Raw genomic sequence first — 26,932 nt, forward strand, 5'->3', positions numbered from 1 at the left:
CGCAGTATTGAGTATGAGTGCAAACCTATTCACCCCCACGGCCTGATGTCCATCAGTAAGGAAACCTATTTGTGAGAAAGTACAAATAACAACTAAGAAAGCATAAGAATCACATTCATGACCAGCAGTGAAGCGCACATTCACATATCAGTTATAATGAGTATCCATATAGCATTCATAATAGTATACACACATAACTTTCAGGTCCTGTATAACATTATCATCCCATTATTAGGTGATGCCATGACTGGGATTTTGCTTAATATTATTTATTTAAGGCATCTTTGTTATGTTGTTTGATGTTTGTCCGTTTTGTGTTCTGTGATATCTGTGTTTGAGAAACAGTGTTCAGTTCAATTAGAATGCAATAAATCATCCTTCCAAACCGAACGCCATGCAGGCATTCTACTAAAGGTCATCATTTTTCGTCTATACTATTGTGCTCGATGTCTCAAATGCATTTTAGGTCCAAGACCTTCTCGATGTGTAGTTTATTATAAGCATTTTTATTCAGGTTGCATTGCTGCCTCTATTTGATCTTGGGCTGGAGTTTATTCAGCATTTCTGTGGATGTTTTCTTTTCCCCTGTGATTTTGTGTGACTTTTCCTCAGGTTCTCTCTGTCCAGAAACACACAGGTAGGCACATTGGCTAGGTTTAAAATCCCTGTAGATATGCCTGAATTTGTGTGTGTTTGTGTGTGTGTTTATGTTTGTGTGTGTGCATGGTGCTCTGCCATTCTATCCATTTTTCCAAGCTGAATTTTCCCTTTATGCTTCCATTGTTCCTGGAAAACAGACTCCAGTCAGATCCATTGTGACTCTGATTAAAATAAAGTAGGTAGCAACAGTGATTGAAAGATAATGCACATATTTTATTTAAGGTTGTGGAATTGAGAATACATGAGATTGTTGTTTACAGTTTTTGAGAAAATACGTTTACACATCAAAAAAATAAATTGATATCTTTTTATTTGATACTGTATTAATAAAACCATCTACACTTTTTTTTGTTTCCATGGTTTCAATGCTACTCTATAAAACATTGTGGTGTGTAATACGATTTAATAATTCACATTTTTATAACAATATATATAAAAAAGACAATATTTTTTATTGCATGTATTGAGCCTTGTGGCCGGCAGATGGCGCTAAAGTAACAGATCTGCACTTGGCAGACTTCAATACTGCGGAAACCAAAACGAGCGCTTATAACCTATTCATTGTGCTTTGCATATAGGACATGTTATTATCTGTCATAATATCGTCTATATTACAGGATATTCTCATGCACCTGTAAATATTCACTAGGCTAAACAATGGAATTCGACCACTTATTAGAAATTGCGTTCGTATGAACACAAGTATGGGTTAATCCCAAAAACACATCTCTGCTTATTCGAGTACACTAGGTAGGGTGCTGAAGAATATGACTCTATGTACTCTATGAGTGCACTATGTAGGTTAAGTCTACAGACAGTGATGCGCTATTTAGTATACAACCAATACTGAGATACCCGGATGTAGTGTACACACTCACGCCTCTTCCTAGTCTCTGCAGCACAAAAAAAAAAGAAATCCACCCAAACCGAGTAGAAATCGCCTTTTTATTCTTTTTCTTCGTGCTGTTGCAAAAGCAAAAAGAATATTTTCCTGGAAAGGAAAGCGTTTCTCGAGTTTATTTTCTGCACTCATTTATTGCTGCCTGCTTTTGAAGCGGATTTCTGCTTCCCGAGCAACAAAATGGTGAGAATTTTTTTGTGGGGCCGAAGATCATTAATTAATTAATTGACTAACTAAATAATAAAGTGAATACCGGTATTATGTTACTGTAACCTGTAATTTTATTTAAGGGTGTATGAGATGTGCTGACTTTACACACACACACACACACGTATATATTAGCACATCTCATATATATTTATATATTTTTTGCAATATCAACCGATTTACACCGAATCGTTTACGGTTCATGAGTTTGGGCGTGCGATTGCAGGATTTTGCGACAGTTGTAACAGCTTTTCGGCTGCTTAATTAATTTTCTTTTACGGCAATTTAAAATCATTTCAAACGCGTTTCACAAAAAGGCTCCACCCACATGACCTGCATCAAATATGGCAGTTTTGCTTATTCTAGGCGTTTGTAGGTGTATTTTAATGATTCATGTCAAATGTTAGTGGTGATGCACCCTATTGACGTCACCAGGGGGACATTTATGTTGTACAATGAGGAGTTTCCATTTAGATGGGATTTTTGGAACATCAGACTACGCTCTGTTGGGATGCAGCAGGTTGCTTATGATTTTGCATAAAACTTTTTCCAACTATCTTGCAGCTGGACACGCCCATGATCTGGTGACGTCACACCCCTGCATCGTCTCACTTTCTGTATTTAGGGGGCCATGCACCAAAGTCAGATCCGGAACAAAAAAAGCTTTGTGGCTCCAAAAAATGATTTGGAAATAAATAAATAGACAGATACTGAGCTGTTTACAAAGTTCTCAGGTTTCTGGCTACAAAAAAGATGAGCACCATGGTACAGATGGTATTGCTCAGGGGTGCACACACTTTTTTTTAGCATTAAAGCTACTTATAAAAAATCAAAATGATCTACCTACCATAAAAATGCATACATAAATATCTATTTTTTTTGCTGTCGTGCGATCTACCCCACTACCTTTGTGATCCACCGTTGTTATGAACTCGGAGGCTGAATTAACTACCGTATTTTTCGGACTATAAGCCGCTACTTTTTTCCCACGTTTTGAACCCTGCGGTTTAAACAACGAAGCCGCTAATTTATAAATTTTTCCTGGTTTCACAAACTTCAAGCCAAAAAACTGAACCCCATAACATTAGACCAATTAAATTTCCGACTGGAAACGAAAAAACACACTTCACCTGTGTTCTGAGCTGCAAGATAAACTCCCGAGAGAAATAGTTGTGAAAGGAAGGAGGAAGACAGTGAACAATGATTTTCTTGGTCGGCTACTGTTTAGATACAAGCCGTTGTAACGCGTTGAGTCTGGGTGAAGGGAGAGCTCGCTAACTCCAGTTACAACAGAAATCATATAAGCACAGACAGGTTTCCAAAACTCGTGCTTTTTTATTATTCTTGGCAACAGCGTTACGGGTTAGTCAAAGAAACTTAGAAATCAGCATCAGAAAATAATAAGGACATATTCCTCGGTCTTGCACACATGCAGTAATAGTGGAAAAATGCTGCGGCAGCCTATTTCCAAAATACTGCTATGCTCCCAAAGGAAGCACAACATATTTCACCCGTTACACCGTGTAACAGACAGTCTTTCTTCATCAAAGCCTGTGTAAAGTTCATTAGTTTCAGTGTAGACACCTGCGGCTTATAGACAGGTGCGGCTTATTTATGTTCAAAATAAGAATTTTTGTCAAATTCAGTGGCTTATATATGGGTGCGCTTTATAGTCCGGAAATTACAGTAATTTATATTTATCCTTACGGAACTAAATGTGAACTAATATACATTTGTATGTGGACCATTATTATACTATCAGCTGGTAGTTCAGTAGCATTTTGGGTATCTTTGAGACCTCGAAAAGCTTCAGGTAGGCATGAATACAACTTGGAACAAGGTTTTTACACCTTCATGATGCCGGAAATTACAAGAAATTAAATCTTGCCCTTGACCACCACTGACTATTAGGAATTAATTATGAATATTGGTTTGTGATTCAGTAAAGATTCGCTTAAGTGCATGTGTACCTTTATATGTATATTTTTATACATAGTGAATATATTTCAATTCAGACCCTGATTTTAAATTGTCCTGGTCTCCACCTGGTATTAGAAATATTCAGTTTTATATTCGCGGTTTAGTTTAATTGCCTGTGAATGAACAGTCCATTATTTATGAGCCTCATTAAGAATTCCCCTCATTTTCCTTGGTCATGTTCAGCCCACTTAAACAGGTCATTTAGCAGAAGTACATCTCTGAGCAGGGCTTGCTAATGAGTATTCTTGTCCAGTAATAAAATATTATGGCAGTGAATAATTTCCTGGGTTTTATTCCTTTCTAATTTCACAGCGACATGTAGTTCAATTGGCTGTGTTTTATTGTTCTCTTAAAATGAGCAAAAAGCACCCTTCAATGCGATAATGGTTCCATTCACACAGAATAAGCGCTGAATTAGTTACTATAACATTTCCTCGAAAGTCTGTAATTTTTCACAGGAAATAAATTACAGCTTACTTTTCATTTTTATTTTGGTCAAATTCCTTGATAATTAGTGAATGTGGAAAGGTTCAGACGATGCAAAGACTTCATAGGCACGTCTTTGATAATAGTCTTGATCTGTTTTTTTCTTGTGTTAATTGAAGAGATGCGACAAGTTTCAAGTTTCATTTGCAGCCACGGGAACACCAAAGACTTCCTTTAACGCTGTGAAAAATGTTTTCCCGTTGTTTAATTTACCAAAATGAGTGTTTTAGCGTATTTATTTTGCACATCGTTGAAGCGTTTTATCCCAGTCGCCTATTGAGCATGCGGCTTTGATTCCCCCGAGCCCCAACTGGACACTTTTAATAATAAATCAAAGCAGAACTGGATTTGTTTTCTGCTTTAATAGTTAGATTTACCAGTGTTAATTAGGAAACAGGGTAGTCGTAGCTCAGTGGTTACGACATTAACCTTGTTCAAATCCCGGCAAGGTTGATGGTCCACTTGAGTAACGCCCCTTAACCCTGACCTGCTCAGTTGTATTTAAACAACACAACAATTGAAAAGTAAATGGGTAAAAATGCCTGTGTTGCATTTATTTATCCTTTTTTTTTGTTATAGGGAAATGAAGCAAGTTATCCCCTGGAGATGTGCTCGCACTGTAAGTATTGGCAATTATCTGAAATTTCATTCGTGTGTAAAAGTCTTGTGTTAATCTGTAGATACTTTATATATGACGCAGTGCTTCTGTAGTTTGTAAATACCAGGATTGTTTGAATGAGGACTTCAATCCGTACAATGTACGTGTAAATAAAGAGGGTTTGAATGGGAATTTGAAACCTCAAACTGGGTTTGTAATAGAATCCACACGGACGTTCGTGCCATCTAAAAATTCCTTCCTCCAACGTAAAGGGCGCTTTCACGCTTCTGCTGAGAGAGTCAGACTTATTTATAGTCAGTGCTGTTTTAATTAGGTCCGTGACCCCTTGATCTCTTGGACCTTAAGCGAAGACAACCTAAATAGATTGGAGAAGACATGGGAAGGAGGACGTGATCACTAGAGTTAGATCCGAGACTTTCCGTGAATGCTCCTGACGGACCACACGCTTTCAGTGGAGAAACAAGAGTGCAGTGGAGAAACAAAACTCTGTCTTATGGGCATTTCCTTAAAATGAGGAAGAGTACAATAAGAGCAACCCCCTCTTCTTTTCCTTCACCTTTTCAGTTTGCTTTTTATAAGAATTCTCCGGACGGGTAGAAATAATTCCGAAGTAAATGTGACTCAGGAACTTCCACACCTTCACACCTCCACACCGCGCCCTGTTTGTTAATGGCCCTGAAAGGAACAGTGTGAAACCATGACTCACAACAGGCCTTGTGTGTCAGATATTTTCAGTTACAAATATATACACACACACACACACACACGCATGCAAAACATGCACACACACAATTGGATATGTCTGTATGGTGGATTCAAACCCTGTGTGAATGTCTAATACAAAATTAATATGAATTGTAAAAAAATAAATCTAAAATGGCTTCACCAGCTGCCAATTCTACAAGGTGTGTTGAAAAAGACTATACATTAGCAACCCGAGAAAATTCCATGAGACAGGAAGCACCCAAAACATTTCAACACCACCAACCATATCAGACATTTGAAGGTTTGAAGACTGTATAAGTTGGCTAGCGCTAAGAGACGTTTCAAAGACCGTTTTCTTTATTTTCATGACTATGAAAATTGTAGATTCACACTGAAGGCATCAAAACTATAAATTAACACATGTGGAATTATATATGGAATTATATACATAACAAAAAAGTGTGAAACAACTGAAAAATGTCATATTCTAGGTTCTTCAAAGTAGCCACCTTTTGCTTTGATTACTGCTTTGCACACTCTTGGCATTCTCTTGATGAGCTTCAAGAGGTAGTCACCTGAAATGGTCTTCCAACAGTCTTGAAGGAGTTCCCCGAGAGATGCTTGGCACTTGTTGGCCCTTTTGCCTTCACTCTGCGGTCCAGCTCACCCCTAAACCATCTCGATTGGGTTCAGGTCCGGTGACTGTGGAGGCCAGGTCATCTGGCGCAGCACCCCATCACTCTCCTTCTTGGTCAAATAGCCCTTGATGCCTTCAGTGTGAATCTACAATTTTCATAGTCATGAAAATAAAGAAAACTCTCTGAATGAGAAGGTGTGTCCAAACTTTTGGTCTGTACTGTGTATATATATATATTATATATATATATACAGAGTTGATTCTCTCAAATAGAAGATTTCAGATAGACTGATAAACACCCCTAATAATTAGTACACTCCGACCCTCTCACCCTGCACTGGCTTCCTAGCAAATATATCTTCGTCCCAGTATTGAACGAAATGCTCAACCTACACTTTATTTTGTTCTCGTGAACATTAACACTATAAACGTTGATGCTTTTGCACTTGCAGCCATGTATAACACCATATGGCTGAGACAGGTGCAGAGCAGCATCTAACAACCGTCCTGATCCGCATGTGGCGGCTCAGAATATCCTGCCTGCTGGAGTTCCAAGTTGCTAAGGGCTTCCCCAAACACAAGTGGCACAGCGTCTAGCAGAGGTTCTCCAATGACATGGATAAGAAATACCGCCAGTCTAAGTGGCCGCCCAAAATTATCTCATTAACGTAACGGTGTTGGGACTCAGATTGTTTGGTAACGGCGTTAAGAATGCTGAGGCTGTTTTTTTTTATTTCTACTCCATGGCCAGACAGAGGAAAAAATCTCGACCCCTCCGTATTCATTTAATAATTAAAGGAGAACCATTGTCTCAAGAGCAGCTCGCCGTGCCGTGGTTTCTTAAGCTTTACACTACCGGATCTGTGGCGCTGACCGTATGCAATTACTGACCCACCCGGTGACACTAATTATTCATGAGCTGCACTCTGTCTACGTTTCCAACAGGAGTTTTAGCAAAATAAATGCATAAAACATCTCAGGGGAAAAGTGTCATGAAATATCTGAGCATTTTTTTTTGCCCAGAGACTAGAACATTGATGGATCCAACTATGTTCGATTGTGTTTTATCAACAGGAGCAGCAAAAGAATTAATGCATACATGTCATTCTGCTAGTATACACCTGAACCTCTCGCCATGCACGCAATGACTTTATCAGCAAGTCATATAGGTGCAGAATTGTGCAGAAAAATAGATGCACTTTTAATCAGTCCTGACACACTTTCCTGCTCGTAAAATCTCAGGATGAAAAGATTAGAGCTTAGTAAAGGATTATGAGACAGTGTGAATAAGCTTGTGTTTAAGCAAGCACATGAAACGATGCCTATTCAGGGAAAGGAGCAGACTCTCGTCTGTAAGTTTCTCCTGTTCCACTTGCAATCAGACGTTATTTGGGTTTTGTTAGAATTTTTACGTCTTTGTATTAAAATAACGGCACGGCTTACACGCCACAGCTTTGCAAGTTCCCCCTTTAGGTGCATCTGTGATTCGGAGGAAGGGCTGATGAGTTGCTTCTGTTCGCTCTTTTTTTTCTTCACTCTAGTCGATGCAGATGAGATCAAGAGGCTTGGAAAGAGATTTAAAAACTCGACCTGGATAACTCGGGATCCCTGAGCGTCGAGGAGTTCATGTCCCTGCCCGAGCTGCAGCAGAATCCGCTGGTGCAGAGGGTCATCGAAATATTCGACACGGACGGCAATGGGGAAGTGGATTTCAAAGGTGAGGCACTGGCAAACGCGTATGCTGATGATTGTGGACGTGTGTGTATAATTTGACCTTTATTTAGTTTCCTGTCTAGCACATGTCTAGCTTAGGAAATGGGTTTATATCAAATAAATAATTACAAACTTGATAAATTAAATTTGTGTGCACACGTTTTTCTGTAGAATTTATAGAGGGCGTCTCACAGTTCAGTGTTAAAGGAGATAAGGAACAGAAGCTCAGATGTAAGTCCAATCTTTTCAGTTCCTCTCTCTTAAAGCAAATAAACATAAACAACATTTGCACTTACACGGTAACCGTCTTCCCGAACATCTCCCAGTCGCTTTCAGGATCTACGACATGGACAAGGACGGCTATATTTCCAACGGCGAGCTCTTCCAAGTGTTGAAGATGATGGTGGGAAGCAACCTGAAGGACACCCAGCTGCAGCAGATTGTAGATAAGACCATCATCAACGCAGACAAGGATGGCGACGGGAGAATATCTTTCGAAGAGTTTTGCGCCGTAAGTAGTCCTCGGTGCGTGGCTGTCACCAGGTGATGCCATGTGACTCATTTGCATATTTCACTGACACATCGTGGTCATTTGCATATCGAAGCATGTTACATGAGGAAGCAAGATTTTTTGGTTTTTCTATTGATGCATAATAATGAGCAAAAAACGTGCACATGGAGGACAGATGTGCTGGAACAATGGCGATTAAACCGATCGGTTGATAGGGAAAGCGTGAGTCAGTGATTGTTTTTTAGGAACATCAGGGATCTCTGATGAGTTTTTGGAAACATCATCTCGTGCAAGCAAGCAGCTCGGTCAACTGCATATATAATATGGATAAAGGTTCGTGGACAACCTAGCATAGGGTCCCATTTCCTGGTCAAATCAGCTCCATTCTTCTGGGAAGAGTTTTTGCTTGTGGAGATGTCAGGTACTGATGTTTGTATGAAAGCGAGGAGGTCTGGGGTACAGTCAGCGTTCATTATGGGGAATTAGTGTCTGAAACTGCTGCTATAATGTTCTTCTGAACCTCGCTCCTGTTTTCTCCCCCATATGCTTTTCCTTCAGGTTGTCGGTGGTCTTGACATCCACAAAAAGATGGTCGTTGACGTGTGAGCCTTCGCGCATCCTAATCTCCCATCACCTCCAATATTTGCTTTCCTGTTCCATCTCCGATGATCTGCTCGAGACATCTCGTAAAAAAAAATGCTCTTTCAACAGAATACTCTGTGAAGCTACTTTATTGCTATCATGAACCCGGTGAAGCAAACGTGTATGTTTTTTTTTCTTTTCATTTGAATGCTGATCCTCACAACAACCTGGTGTAGCTCTTTACTGACTGAAGAACTTCGTAGAGCATCTCGATCTGGACAAAGGAAGAATGGTTCATTTTTGTTCCCCCTCCATTCATTAAATCTTTTTTTTTCTTTTCACACCCTTATTTTGGCTTCCTTTTTTTTTTAGCAGCTTTCTGAGAAGTTGGAAGTAATGTGAACATTTCAGTACGTTATTAGGGTCTGACGTGCCAAGAAGAACATGACATGTTTTGTATTTTTTAAAAAATTCTCCAATTTTTTTTGCAATATTTCAATTGTTCTTACATTTAATCGTGTTGCTTTTCCTTATATTGTGGTGAATTGTTTATTTATGAAGTGTTCTTGCTGTTACCTGAGAAACAGACGGCAAAAAAAAAAGTCACGGTGTACCGAAAACATCGCAGACGTCTACGGATCGTTTTAAATTAATCTCAAAGCTCTCTGTGTAATTCTCACAACGCCTCTACAGATCATTACAGCAGCCCTGTTTTTTTTTTTTGCCCGATCCGGATCAAACTGCATTCTACATCCCACACACAACCGGCGAGACGTTTTTCAAACTTGGGCATGACGAGCGAAGAGTACGGCTGGAAACGATGACGAAGCTCTTTTACTTCTATGCATCTTCACCAGCGTATCTAAACTGCAGCGCTAAGCAGCATGGCACACCATCCATCCATCCTCCTCCTCCTCCTCCTGGAGCTCCTCCGGCGTCTGCATGGACACGTGTCCCCTTTCCCGCATGGTTTCCTATTTTACGGCACGTCTACTGTTTACACTCGGGACGTTTAACGTCACATGTTCAACGATTACGGATGTCGCCAAAGTTTAGGGAGGAAGAAGAAAAAAAAGGCACAATCTGTTCTTGAAATGTAAAAAAAAAACAAAAAAAACACGTATATTCCTTTTTCTTATTGAATGATGTTTCAGTAATATGGTGTATGTGTATATTAATATATACTGTATATCCAGTCGAGGATACATTTTAGAATGTATTTTTCAATCACTTTTGAACTAATTTTACTTTGTGTTGATTGAATGGGAGAAGGAAGGTTTCATTCCGACTCAATTTCAAGAATCGTATTTCCAGTTGGAGACGTCTCTTCTGCATGCTGCATCGTGTTGCTCCTGTGGGACTCCTATGACTTGGTACTGTATAAGAATAAATAAATTACATAAATATATTTACGCACACACTTTGGTCATTTCTTATTCCTTTGTTTCCTTTGATGTGGTTTATTTTCGAGTGTTTCATTATTCAGACACTTTTTTTTTTCGTCAGTCAATGAAAGAAAAGTCCTCTGACGACTACATGAGTCCAGACAGCAGCCTATGAGCCACGTTTTTGCTTCAGTCCATGAGATCCCACAGCAGGTGGAGGATCAGAGAGTCGCGTCCGGCGTTAAAACCTCTCGGCTGCACGGCTGGCGACTGCCCGAATGTTCCCGTACACCTTTGATGGTGGACTTCCTGCGGACGTGAGAGTAAAACAGGGTTGAATGTCATGGTGTTCACTTAATTGCAAAAATGCATGCAACTCCAATTTTTTTTTTACCTAATATTAGGTTGCATATAGCCATCCGTGCCATTTTTATATTCTGGAAAGACCCCAAAATGTGCACCTTCCTGCAAAACAAATTCATCACGTCAAGTTTGAACTTATTTTTTGGGCCATTCTGGGCAGAAGTTCTTGGACTCACGTGTCTGCGAGGACGATTCTGGTCTTTGTGACATTTTCAATGGTGAATTTAGTTTTCCCTCCTTTGCCTGCTATTCTACCGACAGCTCTTGATAAGTGATCTCCTTTAAGAGGCTTAACTGTTCCCCAAAAACAAAAAAACACAAAGCAAAAACAACAAATGCAATGAGTATCAGATAAATAAATACCCTAGTGTATTTTCAGTACAACAATTGTGCATGATCATTAATCCTTCAAATACACAAAAGCAACAAAATGAAAATCTTGGCAAAAGAACGAGATCATCTCTAACTGTAGGTTAAACGCGGTAGTCAGAAAGTTGAGACTCTGTTTACGGCCAGGAGGGTAGGTGAGGTCATGTGGATTGCTCTCCGACGATCATCATGCACTGAATGTTTTCTACATTTTCGGAGTTTGAGCACGTTGAAGGTCTTCCTGAACTTTCCTCATCTTCCAGTGATGCTCTTGAAGCGCACCTGCCGCTCAAAACACCTGGAACGACTCGTTGCAGCGAAGCCATAAGTCATGTCAAATGTCTCCGTGGCAGATTTGCCCCGGTTTCAGGAAGAATTTCACGTTTGCTCCAACTTGCTGATAAAATTGCAGGTGTTTTAACATTCAGAACAGCACCAGTTCACACCATAAATCTCAAAACTTCAATACCTACTCATATGTAGGTTTTTTTTGGGGGGCATCCCCCCCGAAGTCTATTTGTATCTGGCTGTGTAATTCCTAATTAATGCTTCTATTTTACTCGTAAGCTGCTGTAAGTACAAGCGTGCAAAGTGTACACTTACCATCTGTGACATCAAAAGTCTCCAAGAACAGTTCATCCAGCCTGACGAGTGCCAGCGCATCCTGTGGATTATTTCAAAAACTGCACATAAACAAATATTCAACAACAAGCGTTCCATTAAAACCCAGAGAGACGTGTCGGTCAAAACACCCACCTCAACCTGAAATCCTAAAATAAAGGCCTTCACGAAATCCGATGCTTTCGTAAGCGCGCCGATATCCTGCGTTTCTTTACACGTCTGTTAAACAAAAAAGAGAACGTCAACTGTTGCGCATCAGTGCATATATTTATTCATGAAAGGTTTTTTTTTTTACCTTAATCTCCACGTTTCTTGTTTTGAGATTAAATCGAACTTGAAGTTGCAGGTTTTCGACGATGGGGGTGAAGATTTTGAGCCAGTTTTCTTTCAGGGGTGTATATCTGTGAGACGGTACAGGGATTTTCCTCATTTCATCTGCGCCACCCTGAAAAAGGACATTTCAAAAGTTATATGAAGTCTTTTTGATAAAAATATAAATACATAAAATGAGTGAATTAATTAATTAAGTTTCCTGGTTTAAGTGACGCCATAATACTGTTTTTTGTTTTACTTTTAGGAATTTTAGACTTTGTCAAAGTGTTAACTGCCATCCCATTGACCCAATCGGAACCGAGCGAACCACTCAATATGTTAAACTATGTGTTTGATATTGAATAGAATCATAAATTATAGGCAGACTGGTGTTTCAATAACCAGTCAAATAGGCAGATCTTACTAACATTCAGTAATGATTGTGACACAAATATAAAATATTTTTAAAAAATGACAATGAGCAACTATAGATGTTAAAACACTCCAAAATGTATGGTTTTATTGTGTTTCTTAGATACAGATGATTTATTCGTCCATAGTAAAAGTATACATCTTGAACCTCAGCTGGTCACATCAGCTCTGAACTGCGCATGCGCACACATACACGTGGGTCTTTAAACTTTAATCCAGTTGTCTACATACTGTACGATTCCAATGTGCACATGTACAAGTCCATTGTGTGTAACAGAACAAAGTCAGTTTACCTTTAGTTTGTCTCCTGATATAGCAGGAAACTGTGGTCTTTTGGGTGCCACGGCGTCTTCAGACTCCATTTCCACTTCGCCCTGATCGCGTTTGCGTTTTGAAGCCTTCTTCGATTTGACCTTCTTAAAAGAGTCTGTGTTTTCTCCATTATCCGCGATCAGAACCTCCTCGGATGTCGAAGTGCTTCCCGTTTCCATTATGAACGATCTTGCAATGAAGACGATTTAAAAAAATATTTCCAGAAAGTGTTTATCGGCAGCACGCGGTGTCTGCCATTTTACATAAAAGGACCCCAGATTCGTCCAAACAGTGCCTATGTGCGTATAATTTTCGCATATTTATTAAAAATATATATATTAGGGACATATTTGAGGTATTTTCAGAAATGTTTCAATTTATAAAGAAATCCTACTAATCCAAGCCAATGTTCCGTTTATAATTATAAAAATATCGGACCAAACGATCAGGCAATTATCCGGACAGCTATATTTTCTCTGTCAGACTTTTCCTCTCTGTATTCCGAAAAGTCCCGCCTCCTCAATCTGATTGGCTAACGTTTCTCTTTTACATCACGTGATTAGCTAACTCTAAAGCAGTGGCCAATCAGAGTGCAGGTAGTTGTATCGGAAACAGGAAGTGTTCATAATACGGGTAGACGGAGACAGGATTCTAAGCCTGTATAAGACATTAGTGCTTTTGTGTTGTGTTTAGTTGTATAATTCGATTTTTAGCCGAAATGTCGACGCCTCTGGAAAAGCCGCAGATCATCGCGCACATTCAGAAAAGCTTGAACTACACGGTGTTTGATTGTAAGTGGATTCCATGCAGCGCCAAGTTCGTGTGCATGGGGAACTTCGCCAGAGGAACCGGAGTCCTGCAGATATACGAGGTTCAGCATGGAGACGTGCAACTTGTCAAAGAGGTGAAGTGTTGTTTTGTTGTTGTTGCTGTTGATTATTTAATGTATTTGTACTGTTCAGGTTGGCGATTAGGTGACATGCTATTTAGAAAGCTTATAGAAAACGCCGCAGCTGCGCGTTGTCATAGAAACCGCAAACAACGCCTGCTTCTGGCGGCCATATTGGATTCCCAATATGGAACTTGACAATATGGAAGTTGACCCTCTATAATGTTCATTGGTTTCACATGGCAGTGTTCGTGGTGTGTCAGAGTTCCTACAGTGCGACTAATATGGACACTTAACGTATTAAATGACACATCATCTGTCCACCAACCCAATCAGCAGGATTTGTCTGAGCCCCAAAACACTACCCCAAGAGATTCAGTCTACTTTCATCCAATAGAGAATCTCCCATAAAGCCTGGTCAGAACCTGAGCATGACTCATGTCACATCTTGTCAAAAGATCTGGTCAAAAGTGATTGCTCCAGAATTGCAAAAATGGGGTATGGGTTATGGTGCTTTTAATCCTTCAACCTTTCCATTACTGTGTGTTTCTCTCTCATGCATGGAATATATGGAAAACATGGAAATCAGACAAACGAGAGCTTGTACAGTGATATCTGGTGCATATTTAATTTTTTTCAGATCGAAAAGCCGAAGCCAATCAAATGTGGAACATTTGGTGCGACGTCTTTACAGCAGAGGCATTTGGCCATGGGTGATTTTGACGGCAACCTTCACGTGTGGTACGATATAAACCTTTCCTAATCGCTCGTTCTTCGCGTTCACGAGTTTTTTCTAAGGGTGAAATGTATATTTCAGGAACCTCGAGGCGTCTGATGATCCCGTGTACTCAGTGAAGGGCCACAAGGAAATAATTAACTGCATCGATGGAGTTGGAGGGTTGGGCATCGGAGACGGGGCGCCGGAAATAGTCACCGGGAGCCGGGATGGTTAGTGTGCCTTCATGTTCCTTCATGTGCCTTCAGTCATTGTTTTTATAATGATATTACAGAATCCGTTTATCTGTAACTCCTGGTGAAGATTGTAATCCAGGCATTATGGTGATCTCCAGTAATGTTGTGCATGATGAATATATTCTGTATGATTTGAACCTGGTTTTGGATTATAATGACCGTTTGATCGTTACGATGCTCTCCGGTCTGCTTTCTGCAGGTACAGTTAAGGTGTGGGATCCGAGGCAAAAGGACACACCTGTGGCCAACATGGAACCCACAGAAGGGGAGACCAAAAGAGATTGTTGGACTGTTGCGTTCGGTGTGTATTTACACAGAACCCTGTTAATAGTACTGAATAATAAGGAAATCAAAAATCTGCTTTCTCTGCAGGATTATATAAAAAAAAGGAATTTTACTGGAAGGATGCTGTACGAGTACAGATAATCGGAACAAAATCTTGCTAATGAAGTCTTGCTACATTTTACATTTATGGCGTTTGGCAGATTTTCTTATTCACGACTACTTAATTATACAGCTGAATATCAGCAAGCTGCCACTCTTGGGTTTCTTAAACGAGTCCCTTAACTCTCAGCAATGGCAGCTTGTGTTCCTGCCTATCAGCTTGCTAAATAGATCATCCACAGGAATCCCAGTGTGTCAGTTTGTACTCATATTGTTTTATAAATTGTATTATATGATTCATACCATCAAGTTGGGGTGTTGTGAGCACATTTGCACAAACAGATCAAGCATACACGTCAGTTATAGCACAGTCAGAGAAAATGAATCCACACGTGAATTAAGAATTCACGGCGCTGTTGTTAACTAACTAATGAAGAACATTTTTCACAGGTCACGCCTTTAACGATCAGGACCGCTGTGTGTGCGCTGGTTACGACAACGGTGATATTAAGCTGTTTGACCTCCGGAATATGTCTCTGCGATGGGAGAAAAATATAAAAAACGGTGTAAGTTTCTTAAGGTTTTGCTTTCAGATTGTTTAGATGAATCTAAACAAAATAGTACATAATTATTCAAACAAAAAATGTACACAAAGAAATGCGTTCATCATTACGTGTAGTTGAAAAGGCTCTATTTTGCCCCCTAGTGGACAAAAAAAGACATGCACTTTTTATCCACGTATTTTAATGAAGTTATGATGAGAAGAATTTAATATAAATCTGCTTCTAAATTAATTATTGGATAATATTTTATTATTAATAACTATTTGTATCTCAACGTATTCTCGTACAAGCGCATAAAAATCTTAAACGTGTTCTTGATCGTTAACCTATTGAGTGATTTTAAAAGCTAAAAAAAAATCCTTTTTATTTTTTTGTTTTAGGTGTGCAGTGTCGAATTTGACAGAAAAGACATCAGCATGAATAAACTAGTGGCAACCTCTTTAGAAGGCAAATTTCACGTCTTCGACATGAGGACCCAGCATCCGAGCAAAGGTTTTGCATCGGTTTCAGAAAAGGTGTGACCATGAACACTCCTTCACATGATATCAGCCATGTGGTTATACTCACTACTGTGTTTCATTTACTTTTATTGTTGTTATGGTTTGTAATTTAGGCCCACAAGTCTACAATATGGCAAGTGAGGCATTTGCCCCAAAATCGGGACGTCTTCATGACAGCAGGCGGAGCCGGGAACCTGCATTTATGGAAATAGTAAGTTCAGAAATATGTGTACGGACACGCAGGAATCACTGTCATTTTCTGTTAACCAGAACACGTGTTCTGGTTACATGCTTTGTATCACTGTAGATTTACTGCAAACCGACCGCAGTGCTGCGTCTGAAATTCTACATCTAAGCACCACTGATGTGTATGACCATTCTTGTTTATGGCAGTGAGTATCCAGAGAAGAGGAGTGAAATAGACGCAGAGGGAGTAGAAAGAGGAGTGGCTGGGACACTCAATCTCCTGCAGAACGTCACTCTGTCCACACAACCCATCGCCAGCCTGGACTGGAGTCCCGACAAGCAGGGCCTGTGCGTGTGCTCGTCCTTCGACCAGTCCGTCCGAGTCCTCATCGTCACCAAGCTGAACAGAGTATAAACTCGCATACAAACCAAACGTGATTCATGCAAACAAACACGACTCTTTTCATTTATACACTCGCAAGTCGTGGAGTTTTAGAAAAGCAACGTCCAGGCCTGGAAAAATAAATAAATCCACAAAGATTTGGAAAAAGTCATGGACATTTGTTTGAGCTCACGTGACGTTCTCAGCATGGGGTAACAGCAACTCGCAGTTGCACCTAGTATTTATGTTGTAAACTCACACCTCCAGGAAAATGACGATTTATTAATGTTTGGCTTCATGATGAAAAGTTGAAGGGGTGATGAGAAAAATCAAGACCCAGGACATGTGAATTTTACACTGTGTGATATTTTGAACATGGGAGAGGCAGCGCTATGTAGCCATGCGGAAGGTGACGTCTGCTGCTGCCAGATACAGGACTTAAACCAGAGCTACTGACATGTAGAGCATTCAGCACTACCAGTGAACCACCATGCAGCTGTCGCTCTGCTTAATTTAAATATATTTTGTTCAGGTGTCCTCATGGTTATGGATGCAGTTGTGATGTGAAGTCAAAGATAAACCCCTTTAAAAAAAAAATAAATAAATAAAAAGCAGCAGCAGGTTGCCAGAGTCACAAAAACTAAACCAAACTGCTCATCTGTACAATAGTATGCTTTATTATTAATAATGTGTTCACTAAGTTCGGTCTTTAAAAAATGGTGTCTTATCGTATTAAGCCACATTAAGCGTTTTTTCACGTTTAAGCGTTTTTGGAACGCACACAAGCACGCGCTCTCAGCTACATCGTGCTGACATGTTCTGTTAACTTCAAACACACAGTTTAATAAAATCTAACTTTGTACAGGTTGCCAAAACACAAATATGGCCCACGTGCCCTGGTCATGGTTGCTGTCGCATTAGGGTGACTGAGCCACACCCAGCAGGCACCACGTCTCATTACTGTTTGGTGTGTGATCATGACCTCCAACTCCCACACCTGCACAGATCAGAAACAGGAACTGATGCACTGTCGTAGTTTTTTTGTTTTCGTTCAATGATTATATTCTTGTAATCGTGTTTGTACAAATAATGGATGAGATCATAGCTGAGTATCTTGTTATCAGACGTAGCACGCTGAGTAATCGTTATGAAGGAATTCTTCATGTATTTACACCCGTTGCAGGTACTTGCTCTGACTTGTATAAAATAAGCAGAATTCCCGGGCAGTATTGAAGGTGATTTTTTTAAAACCCTGTAAAATCCTTGTGTTCCTCTCGCTCCCAAGCTTGTGTGTTTGAACATGACGGCTTCCAGACTTGAGACAAAACTCGTAAAACTGGACGTAAGTGAATATTCAGTGTCAGGTTTCTATTAAAATACCTCTTTCAACCAGCCAGAACCGTTCAAAAGCCTCACTCTGGATAAGGGCGTCTGTTAAATGCTGTAAATGTAATGTAAATAAAAGATCAACAACTTTTCATTAGGTACTTTCCACTGTAAATTGGGCCTCGTCTGATCAAAATCAGTGTATGACCTATTATTGGTCTGTGACACCCACATGCAGCTGCCACAATGCAAACTTTAAATGCTATTTTTTTTTTAGCAATCCCTATTTCGGAGGTAACCAGATTAATGCTGAGTGAGCACAATTAAACTGTACATATGATTGAGGGTTATGCAATAAATCATATACACAACTGTCGGTTCAACATATCCAGCTCATAATTTAATAAACAGGTGTGTCAGGAGAAGGAAAACCTGAAACAGTGCAACATTTATGATTAAGAACTTCTACCCTAAGAAAAAATTCTAGGAAATAAGCAGTTATAACCTAAGGGCTGGGTGGAGGGTTAAAGAGCTGGTGCAGTCTGCAGGTGCTGCACTGAGTGCTTCGTTGCTCTACTCCTGTGAAGAAGCACACACTTCGTAAATGGCTCACATGTGCTCATAAGAAATAGCAAACTCTGAATATTGGTTAGACTTTTCACTGCTGTTTTTTCTAACAACATTATTAATTAGGAGTAATTTTTACAAAAGTGAGGCTTGAGGTTTTAAACCCTGAACCCCAAAGAAACCACAGCATTAACCTGGTGATCCACTGGTGCTGGGTGATACATGCATAATTTTAATCTTGATGCTCATCAGCCTGTCAACAGTGTAGAAATGAAAGGAGGTAAGGCTTAAACCATGGACCTCACAAACACAAAGACTTCCATTCATCTCATTCAGAGGTGGCAAAAGTACACACATCCTTTACTTGAGTAGAAGTACAGATCCTCATGTTTTAAAATACTCGGGTAAAAGTTGAAGTACTGATTATACTTTTTTACTTAAGTGAAAGTAAAGAAGTTTTGGCTCAGACATGTACTTAAGTAAAAAGTAGTTATTACTTCTACCTGTTTTAGCTGTTAACTGGAACTCACATCATAGATAGATAGATAGATAGATAGATAGATAGATAGATAGATAGATAGATAGATAGATAGATAGATAGATAGATAGATGGATAGATAGATGGATAGATAGATGGATGGATAGATGGATGGATGGATGTAATAGCTTAGTGGGTTAATGTCAGGGTCCCCACGAGGATGAGTTTGAGAGTTTGATTCCTGCTCGAGCTGGTGGTTGCTGTGTTGGTAAATAAAACTTCTGGACCTTGTCCACTCTGAAAACATTCCAATTCTGTGTTGGATTAATTTCTTGATTTCCTGGTCTTCAATGAAAGATAACTCCACCAAAAAAAGGCACTTCTGTGGTAGCTCAGTGGGTCTCTGTCTCACTGTATATGTTTCTCTCTTGCTGTCTCTCTATTTGTTTCTCACTCTTTCTTAAGCTGTGTCTGTGTCTCTTTGTCTTTGTCTCCGTCTTTCCTGCTTATTTACATGTCTAACAAAGTTTTGAGTTTTGAAGTAATGCCATTAGTGATCTATGATGAAAGACTTTCCTGGTTGGATTCTTACCTCTAGTTTCATATTGAACATTATAAGAAGTTTTTAAAAACAGAACAATAAAAGGTCATTAAAAGTGGTTGCTGGTAAATCATGGTATATCAGTGGTGCAGGTGTTGGAGATGTGGTTCTTGTACCTGAGTCACTTCTCATAGACTTCGAGTAACTGAGAGAATGAACAGGAAGGAGAAGTTTTGACCCTCTACCATCATGATCTAAGAGACAACAGTGGTCTCTTAACTATAGAAAAACCAAGAGTCCAATAAGCAAAGGCTTGTTTGCCTCCCCTCTGGTAGTGTAGTGGTTTAGTGATGCAGCCTCTGCTATCTGACTCACCCGGTTCAATTCCTACCCCTTAGCTTTCCTTTAAATTGTTTAAAAAGTTTTATAAAAGAACCAAAAAAGGTCCTAAAAATCAGGTTCTTGCAGGAGATCCTGTGGCTCAACTGGAAGAGCTTTACCTCTGGGTTGAGAGGTTGCTGGTTCAAACCCCAGCCAGGACTCAAAGTTAAGAGCGTGGAAGGTTCCAGTGACAATAGTGATGAAGGTGTCAGAAATGGCTGCGTGGAAGGTCGGTTGTGGACAGTTTCAGAGGGCATATCCTGAACCAGGGGGGCAATAATCAGGCGTGTGCCCCCCTGGCATCTGAGAAGCTGAAAACAGGGGGTTATGAAGCAAAAACATCCAAAAAAGTTTCAACATAGGCTCCTGGCGGCAAAAAAAAAAAATTTATTAAATAACCTTTTTCTCCTCCCCTAAATGCAAAACTGTTACCCTCAATTTATTTTTTTCTGAGGCTGTAACCCAGCAGGTCTTCACAGCCTTTGCTCACAGTCACCCCCTTCATTGCCCACCATACACTAACTCCCACACAACTTACCCAGTGTGGGGACAAGCCAGATTTGAACCAGCAACCTCTGAGCTCAGAGGCAAGGCTTTTACCACAAAGCCATCAAGTCCCACAACACACCTTCTTTTTTTTGGGGGTTTATCCTTCGTTTCGTGCTTCAAAGCAAGAAATTCAGACCAGAAAGAAACACAGAAAGCAGGATTCAAACCCTGAACCCCACCAACAGCAAAATACCAGTCTTAACCCACTGAACCATCAGGAAGGACAGGCTGCGACGATTGTTTAGAGCAGATCTATCTTTTCTTTCAAACCATCAACACAAGAATATAATGCTAAAGACAAACTTAGGAAGCTAACCCATATTGTGACTAGCAGGGACAATGCACGATTTGAACCCTGATTCACACCATTAGAGAAGCACCAGCATTAACCCACTGAACCACCAGGAAGGACAACCGGGGAAGCTTGTTTAGAGCAGGTCTATCTTTTTAACCCATCAAAACAAAAATATGAATACATAGGAATCAGGAATTTAACCTACCTCATGACTAGCAGACAGAAAGCCAGGTTTGAACCCTGACCACCAACATTAGCAAAGTACCAGCCTTAACCCACTAAGCCATCAGGAAAAAACAGGATGGGAAGCTTGATTAGAGCAGGTCTATCTTTCTTTTTAAACCATCAACACAAGAATTTAACGCTAAAGAAAGATGTAGGAAGCGAATACAGATGTAAGTAGCACAAGTTGAACCCACATTGTAAATAGCAGGAAAATAGCAGGATTCGAACCCTGATCCCCACCACCAGCGAGACACCAACGTTAACCCATTGAACCATTGGTGAGGACAGGCTAGGGAGCTTATTTAGAGCAGGTCTATCTTTCTTTTCAACCCATTAAAAACAAAAATACATTGCTCAAGAAAATGTAGGAAGTGATTCCTGATTGTGACTGGCAGGCAGAAAGCAGGATTCAAACCCTGAACCCCACCAAAAGCACGACACCTGATTTAACCCCCTCAACCATCAGAGAAGACAGGTCAGGAAGTATGTTTAGAGCAGGTCTATCTACCTTTAAACCATCAACACAAGAATATAAAGCTAAAGAAAGATTTAGGAAGCAGGAACATAACCTACATTGCAACTAGCAGGATTCAAACCCTGAGCCTCACTATCAACGAGGCAGCAGCCTTAAGCCGATGAACCATGGAAGAGATCAGACTGGGATGCATGTTTAGATGAGGCACAAGCCTTAAACCACTGAGCGACCACTGCTGAAAAGCATGTGTGCTTTTTGGAGGGTTCATACTTTGTTTCATGCCAGCGCAGTAAGAAAGAAGGCATGTAGGACTGGCTTTGAAACCTTATCACCAGCGTGGACTATATTAAGGACCATGTTCAGGCACAAGCCTTAACCCACTGAGCTACCACAGAAGTGCCTTTCTTTTGGTGGAGATATCTTTCATTAAAGACCAGGAAATCAGGAAATAAATCCAACACAGAATTGAAATGTTTTCAGAGTGGACAAGGTCCAGAAGTTTTATTTACCAACATAGCAACCACCAGCTCAAGCAGGAATCAAACTCTCAAACTCATCCTCGTGGGGACCCTGACATGAACCCACTAGGCTATCACATCCATCCATCCAGCCAATCATAAAGTGAGGTCCAGTTAACAGCTAAAACAGGTAGAAGTAATAACTACTTTTTACTTAAGTACATGTCTGAGCCAAAACTTCTTTACTTTCACTTAAGTAAAAAAGTTTAATCAGTACTTCAACTTTTACCCGAGTATTTTAAAACATGAGGATCTGTACTTCTACTTAAGTAAAGGATGTGTGTACTTTTGCCACCTCTGCAATGGGTGTCTAAGAATATTATGATTGTTGTTTTAGCCTTGACTAAGATTGCTACTACAAGCCAAGTTTTGTCTTTATAAGCAGTCATCTTTATTAAATTTTAACTATTCATTAAGATAATTACTCCTAAATACTTATTACAAATACTCATAGTTCCATAATAGTGGTATTTGCAAGAACAACCTGTAATACATTTTGCACATCACCAGTACTTAGGTAATAATTTATACCTCAGAAGAGCAGGAACACCTGGGAAAGATTTATAAGATGTGGGTTTGAAATTAACCATTTTAACCAGGTTGGACGTTTCAGGAACTTTAGGTTCTGAGGCCTAAATAGGAATTTGTGGTATCTGGTGACCAAAGTGTCTCCAAAAACACCAAGGCTCAGAGCTGCAGTTCTCCTTCAGCACTATGTGAATGTTTGGCTGCAGTGTCACCGTGCAACAAAAGTTAGTGTACCTACAGTGTGATATGAACAATCTGACACTGGTTCTGGGATCGGTTTGCAATTTTAGTACTTTTTATGTATAAAATATTAAACAATTGTATATAACATATGAACCATTGTATCTGTTTATCATACTCTATAGGCAAAAATAAGAATTATGGGATGTCTTCTGTTGAGATGAGCCATTAGCCATCTGATGTCACCGCTAACCAGATGTTGTTCAGGTGCAGGTGTGTTTTCATGCATGTATATCTTTTTTTATTATGAGAAAAATATTCTCCCACAGTGACAGAGTGCAAATAAACAAGATAGGAGACTCTGTAGTATTTTTTATTCTCCAATAAGAATACAAAAAGTGGCAATAAATCATTATTCAATATTCAGAGTGAACATATTAATTCCAAAAGAGAAAAAGAAAGAAAGCAAGCAGTCAGGCTGACGTCGTCATGCAGACCCTTTAGTCTCTCCTGAGCGGCAGATTCTCCTCCCGGATACCTTCCTTGGTAATGATGCAAATCTTGAGCGCGTCTCCGGTGTAGACATCTCGCTCTGCGGCCGATATAAACACGTCTTTAACCAACTGAACGGCTTTATCCAGCGTCAATGGCAAGTGCTCCACGTTTTCCATGTTTTTGTATCCGATCTGTGTAAAAAAAAAAAAAAAAAAAAGGAGAGGAGAAAAAAAAATGATTTAAAAGTTGAAAGTGTGTAAGGCAATGATTTTAGTTGAAATACGTAAAACAAAAATGTATGTCTTGCACTGTTATATGCATCATTAAGCACGATAAAATCTTTCATATTTAGAAGAAAAAAACACCGAATGCTACCGCGGTTATTTCTTGTATTTACACCTGTACGTGTTTTTTTTTTACAGTAACACCACGCATCAATAAACCTGTCACGTGTAATCCTACCTGATTGTCAAGCAGGGGCTGAAGCATTGCGCTTGCTGAGCCGCCGGCTTTGTAAGCGTCCCTCTGGTACGATCCAACCGGATCGAAACTGTATACAGCACCTCGACCTTGAAGTAATAAATGAGGGGTGAAAAAGGACCATAAACAAAGCGGAAAAAAAAACCAACCTTCTGTCTTTTCGGTAATGTTACACCGTTTGAACTGAAATGACAACCAATAATAAAAAATAAAAAGTACCTTCTTCGTCGAGGCCACCGATTATGTTGTAGACGTAGTACGGGAAAAAACGCCTGCCGTACAGAATCGTCGAAAGCATGGCTGCGATAGCGCCGCTGGTCATGGATTTGTTATTTGAGTGCTTGTACATCTGCCAGAACGAAACAACACACAGATCAAAGGCTGAAATGACTAAAAATCTGCAATATCAAGCACAAGGAGAAAAGTCGTAGACACAATGGACTTAATTTGTTACAGAAAGGTGAGGCTCAGTGATAGACAACGTATCACCGGCTGTAGATATCAGATCAGTGTAATGTTACAGAAAATCTTTCCTCTACCTTGAGCCTTGCATCTATGATTTTAGTCAGAGTCAAACAGTCCCCGTGGAATCCGCTGCAGCCGATCACCGTCTGGTCGGTCCTGTGTGTGAGAACACAGAATTATCTAGTATTTTAATTTTTTTAAAGCCAAATGTGGATTTGAGGATACCTGATCGACAGACTGGCCACTTACAGTTTATAGCACTTTGGAGAGTCTCGGCTGTGGATCGAGTATCCCTCACTTAGACGTGTATCAGACGCAACTAAAGCAAAATCTTCTCCAGCCACGGCCAGAACAGTCCTGTGTGACACAATGGGAACATTTTTGATAAATGAAGGGATTCCATATTCAACACAAAGACTTCTTTTAAAAAGAGTTCACACCTCAACTGCATCCAAACATACACGAGGGTCAACTAGATAGCTGGAAAATAGATTATTACTGAGAGATTAACTAACATATGAAGACCCCTAAATAATGAGATGCTAGCTCTATTTGGAGCTCATGCTATACACGCAATTACATAGCTGTACATTTTCATTTTTAATCATTTCTTTTATTGACAGTGGGATGTCCAGGAAAGAGAATATCATACATGAAGTTGCACAGCCAAAACTTGCATTGTAAAAAAAGTAAAGCCACGCCCCCAGGGGCAGAGCTTAACCTAATTAGAGAGCATTTAATTGGCTGAACACAAGATTAGTACTGGATGAGTCATTTATTACAATTACATTATCTCTAATAGTATTTTTATACACCCAGGAGTGAAGAACAGTGCAGGAGAGGTGCAATGAGCTCTAAAACACCTATTTTTTTTTTTTCATTTCCGGGGCACTCAGGAAAAGATTCCAATAAGGCTGTTATTCTGTGTGTTAAACGTAGACTCGCAAATAAAGATATTACGTGATATAAACTTTAATTTGAAGCTATAATAACAGCTGCATAAGTCAAAATGTTCATAATAGAAAACTTAAATCAGCTATCGAGCACCAGAACAGATCAAACCCCGGATTTATTATCACTTTCATACTCTGAACAAAATGTATTCAGTTGAGTATTCAGTGTATTAAATACTAAGCAGATTTGATGTTCGTTAAAATCAAAACCCCGACATTTAACATCCGGACCGAGACCGAGCGTCTGATGTCCGGCTCAGTGCACCAACACCGCGGACTGGGACATGACAAAGCCGGCTACAAGCGCTCCAGCACGCACTCATTCGGGTTTCTTACCCTCCGTTAAAAGCATAAGGAGAGAATCTATGCTCTACAGGCCCGGTGTAGTGATACTCCTTCATCTTTCCGTTTTCTCCAAAGGCCTGTGTGGACAGCATGACTGCACCTGAACTGAAAGCGTAACTTCTCCTCAGAAATCTCGCTGTCTCACTGCAACATGGCGGACGGAAGTTGATTTGCCACCACTTCCGGTGGCGTCACTGACAAGCGGTAGACTATAGTATTATCATAAATATAATACAATTATAATGTGTTTAAATCATGTTTAAAGTATGTTTATTAAATTATCGTATAAATCATACAATATTAACAAAAACAACGATTTAAAAAAATATTACTGTTTTTAGTTTTATTATAAAATATTAATAAAATATTAAATACTATATTACTTATAATACTACTACTGATAATAATGATATAATACTTTTATATTTATATTTAATTATCATATTATCATATGATTATTACAACAACAATAATAATTGCTATTGTTAATTATTATAAATACAAAAATATTACTAATGTTAATTTAAATAAATTAAATACTATTATTGTTATTATTAATCATAATAATAATATACTACTACTACTACTAGTAGTAGTAATAATAATAATAATAATAATAATTATTATTATTATTATTATTATTATTATCATTATTATTGTATTAATAATTATAATAATGTTTATTCTGAAGGCCTTAAGAAATATTTTTTCGACCCTGGCAGCACATGATGTCAAAAATCTGATTAAATATACCACCTTGAGAAAATATTACCCGAATAATTATTCAATTATTATCATTTTTTTAAATTATTTTATTACTATAGTGTAAGTTAGTTCGACCTCCACTACTCACAAACACTAAGATTTTTTCAGTTCTATTCTGTAAATTTTTTTCCCCCTCTGCCACATGCTGTTATTCATTTATCCAAACCTGAATATTTATAAGAATGCATGCTGTTTGAGATTTAATGTAATAATGTGAAAATAAATAAAAGATTCTATTTGCTGTTTTCTTGTTTTTTTTATCTTGGACATAGTGGAGCATTAAATATTTTACTCAAATTCAAACATGCTTCAAACATGAATATATTTTTAGTAAATTCTCCCCTCAACTTAAATTTTTTTTTAATAATTGTTGGTTTATATATTATGCTCTATCATCATCATCATTATGACCAGGTTGAAGTTTCTTAGATATCCAATTTATTCGATTTTATGTTTTTGTTATAATTCTCATACCTAAGCAGCTTCACAAAAAAAAAATCAAAGGGAAAGTTATAAATATTCTGCATCTTTTGTCACACCCAGGACACCGCATTCCTTCCAGACAGCTTAGTTTCAAGCACATGAACCTTTGGCTGCCTCACAATTATGACGACCTTGTCAGCATGACGTCTGTGTTCAAGACTCAGAAATCTCTGTGCGTAATATCCATCAGTGTTATTATCAATTAATTACTA

The 26,932-nt window shown here is 39.2% G+C and overlaps 6 protein-coding genes across 6 annotated transcripts in view; 3 read left to right on the plus strand and 3 right to left on the minus strand.

Annotated features, from left to right (window-relative positions):
- Positions 1 to 1,342, plus strand: part of cnrip1b (cannabinoid receptor interacting protein 1b) — a 3,652-nt gene extending 2,310 nt beyond the window's left edge. The window contains exon 3 of the mRNA XM_046833414.1: positions 1 to 1,342. This exon is cut by the window's left edge and continues 90 nt beyond it. Coding sequence (XP_046689370.1) covers positions 1 to 75 — 75 coding nt within the window. The 3' untranslated portion in view covers positions 76 to 1,342.
- plek (pleckstrin) overlaps positions 1 to 8,341 on the minus strand; it is a 17,506-nt gene extending 9,165 nt beyond the window's left edge. Inside the window, exon 1 of the mRNA XM_046877726.1 lies at positions 8,205 to 8,341. The gene's annotated coding sequence lies outside the window, so the exon portion shown is untranslated. The remainder of the gene's footprint in view (positions 1 to 8,204) is intronic.
- Positions 1,537 to 9,350, plus strand: ppp3r1a (protein phosphatase 3, regulatory subunit B, alpha a). Its single transcript, XM_046833401.1, is given in 7 exon segments — positions 1,537 to 1,744; positions 4,814 to 4,853; positions 7,737 to 7,772; positions 7,775 to 7,912; positions 8,080 to 8,139; positions 8,235 to 8,419; positions 8,978 to 9,350. Coding segments are annotated over 7 exon segments (510 nt in total). The 5' UTR covers positions 1,537 to 1,741; the 3' UTR covers positions 9,026 to 9,350.
- Positions 9,351 to 10,427: 1,077 nt separating this feature from the next.
- pno1 (partner of NOB1 homolog) lies at positions 10,428 to 13,070 on the minus strand. The gene is made up of 7 exons (XM_046877739.1): positions 12,777 to 13,070; positions 12,035 to 12,184; positions 11,875 to 11,958; positions 11,722 to 11,782; positions 10,926 to 11,043; positions 10,781 to 10,851; positions 10,428 to 10,695 (listed from the first exon to the last, which is right to left on the minus strand). The coding sequence occupies exons 1-7, from the start codon at positions 12,972 to 12,974 to the stop codon at positions 10,628 to 10,630; spliced, it is 750 nt and encodes a 249-aa protein (XP_046733695.1). The 5' UTR covers positions 12,975 to 13,070; the 3' UTR covers positions 10,428 to 10,627.
- Positions 13,071 to 13,379: 309 nt separating this feature from the next.
- On the plus strand, positions 13,380 to 18,055 carry dnaaf10 (dynein axonemal assembly factor 10). The gene is made up of 8 exons (XM_046877713.1): positions 13,380 to 13,699; positions 14,325 to 14,425; positions 14,502 to 14,632; positions 14,856 to 14,957; positions 15,491 to 15,606; positions 15,984 to 16,118; positions 16,217 to 16,314; positions 16,497 to 18,055. The coding sequence occupies exons 1-8, from the start codon at positions 13,514 to 13,516 to the stop codon at positions 16,702 to 16,704; spliced, it is 1,077 nt and encodes a 358-aa protein (XP_046733669.1). The 5' UTR covers positions 13,380 to 13,513; the 3' UTR covers positions 16,705 to 18,055.
- A 5,036-nt stretch (positions 18,056 to 23,091) lies between these two features.
- On the minus strand, positions 23,092 to 25,643 carry psmb1 (proteasome 20S subunit beta 1). The gene is made up of 6 exons (XM_046833376.1): positions 25,464 to 25,643; positions 24,424 to 24,531; positions 24,249 to 24,330; positions 23,929 to 24,058; positions 23,692 to 23,798; positions 23,092 to 23,420 (listed from the first exon to the last, which is right to left on the minus strand). The coding sequence occupies exons 1-6, from the start codon at positions 25,562 to 25,564 to the stop codon at positions 23,235 to 23,237; spliced, it is 714 nt and encodes a 237-aa protein (XP_046689332.1). The 5' UTR covers positions 25,565 to 25,643; the 3' UTR covers positions 23,092 to 23,234.
- Positions 25,644 to 26,932: the final 1,289 nt, after the last annotated feature.

Source organism: Silurus meridionalis, chromosome 2 (assembly GCF_014805685.1).
Source record: "Silurus meridionalis isolate SWU-2019-XX chromosome 2, ASM1480568v1, whole genome shotgun sequence".
Classification (NCBI taxonomy): domain Eukaryota; kingdom Metazoa; phylum Chordata; class Actinopteri; order Siluriformes; family Siluridae; genus Silurus; species Silurus meridionalis.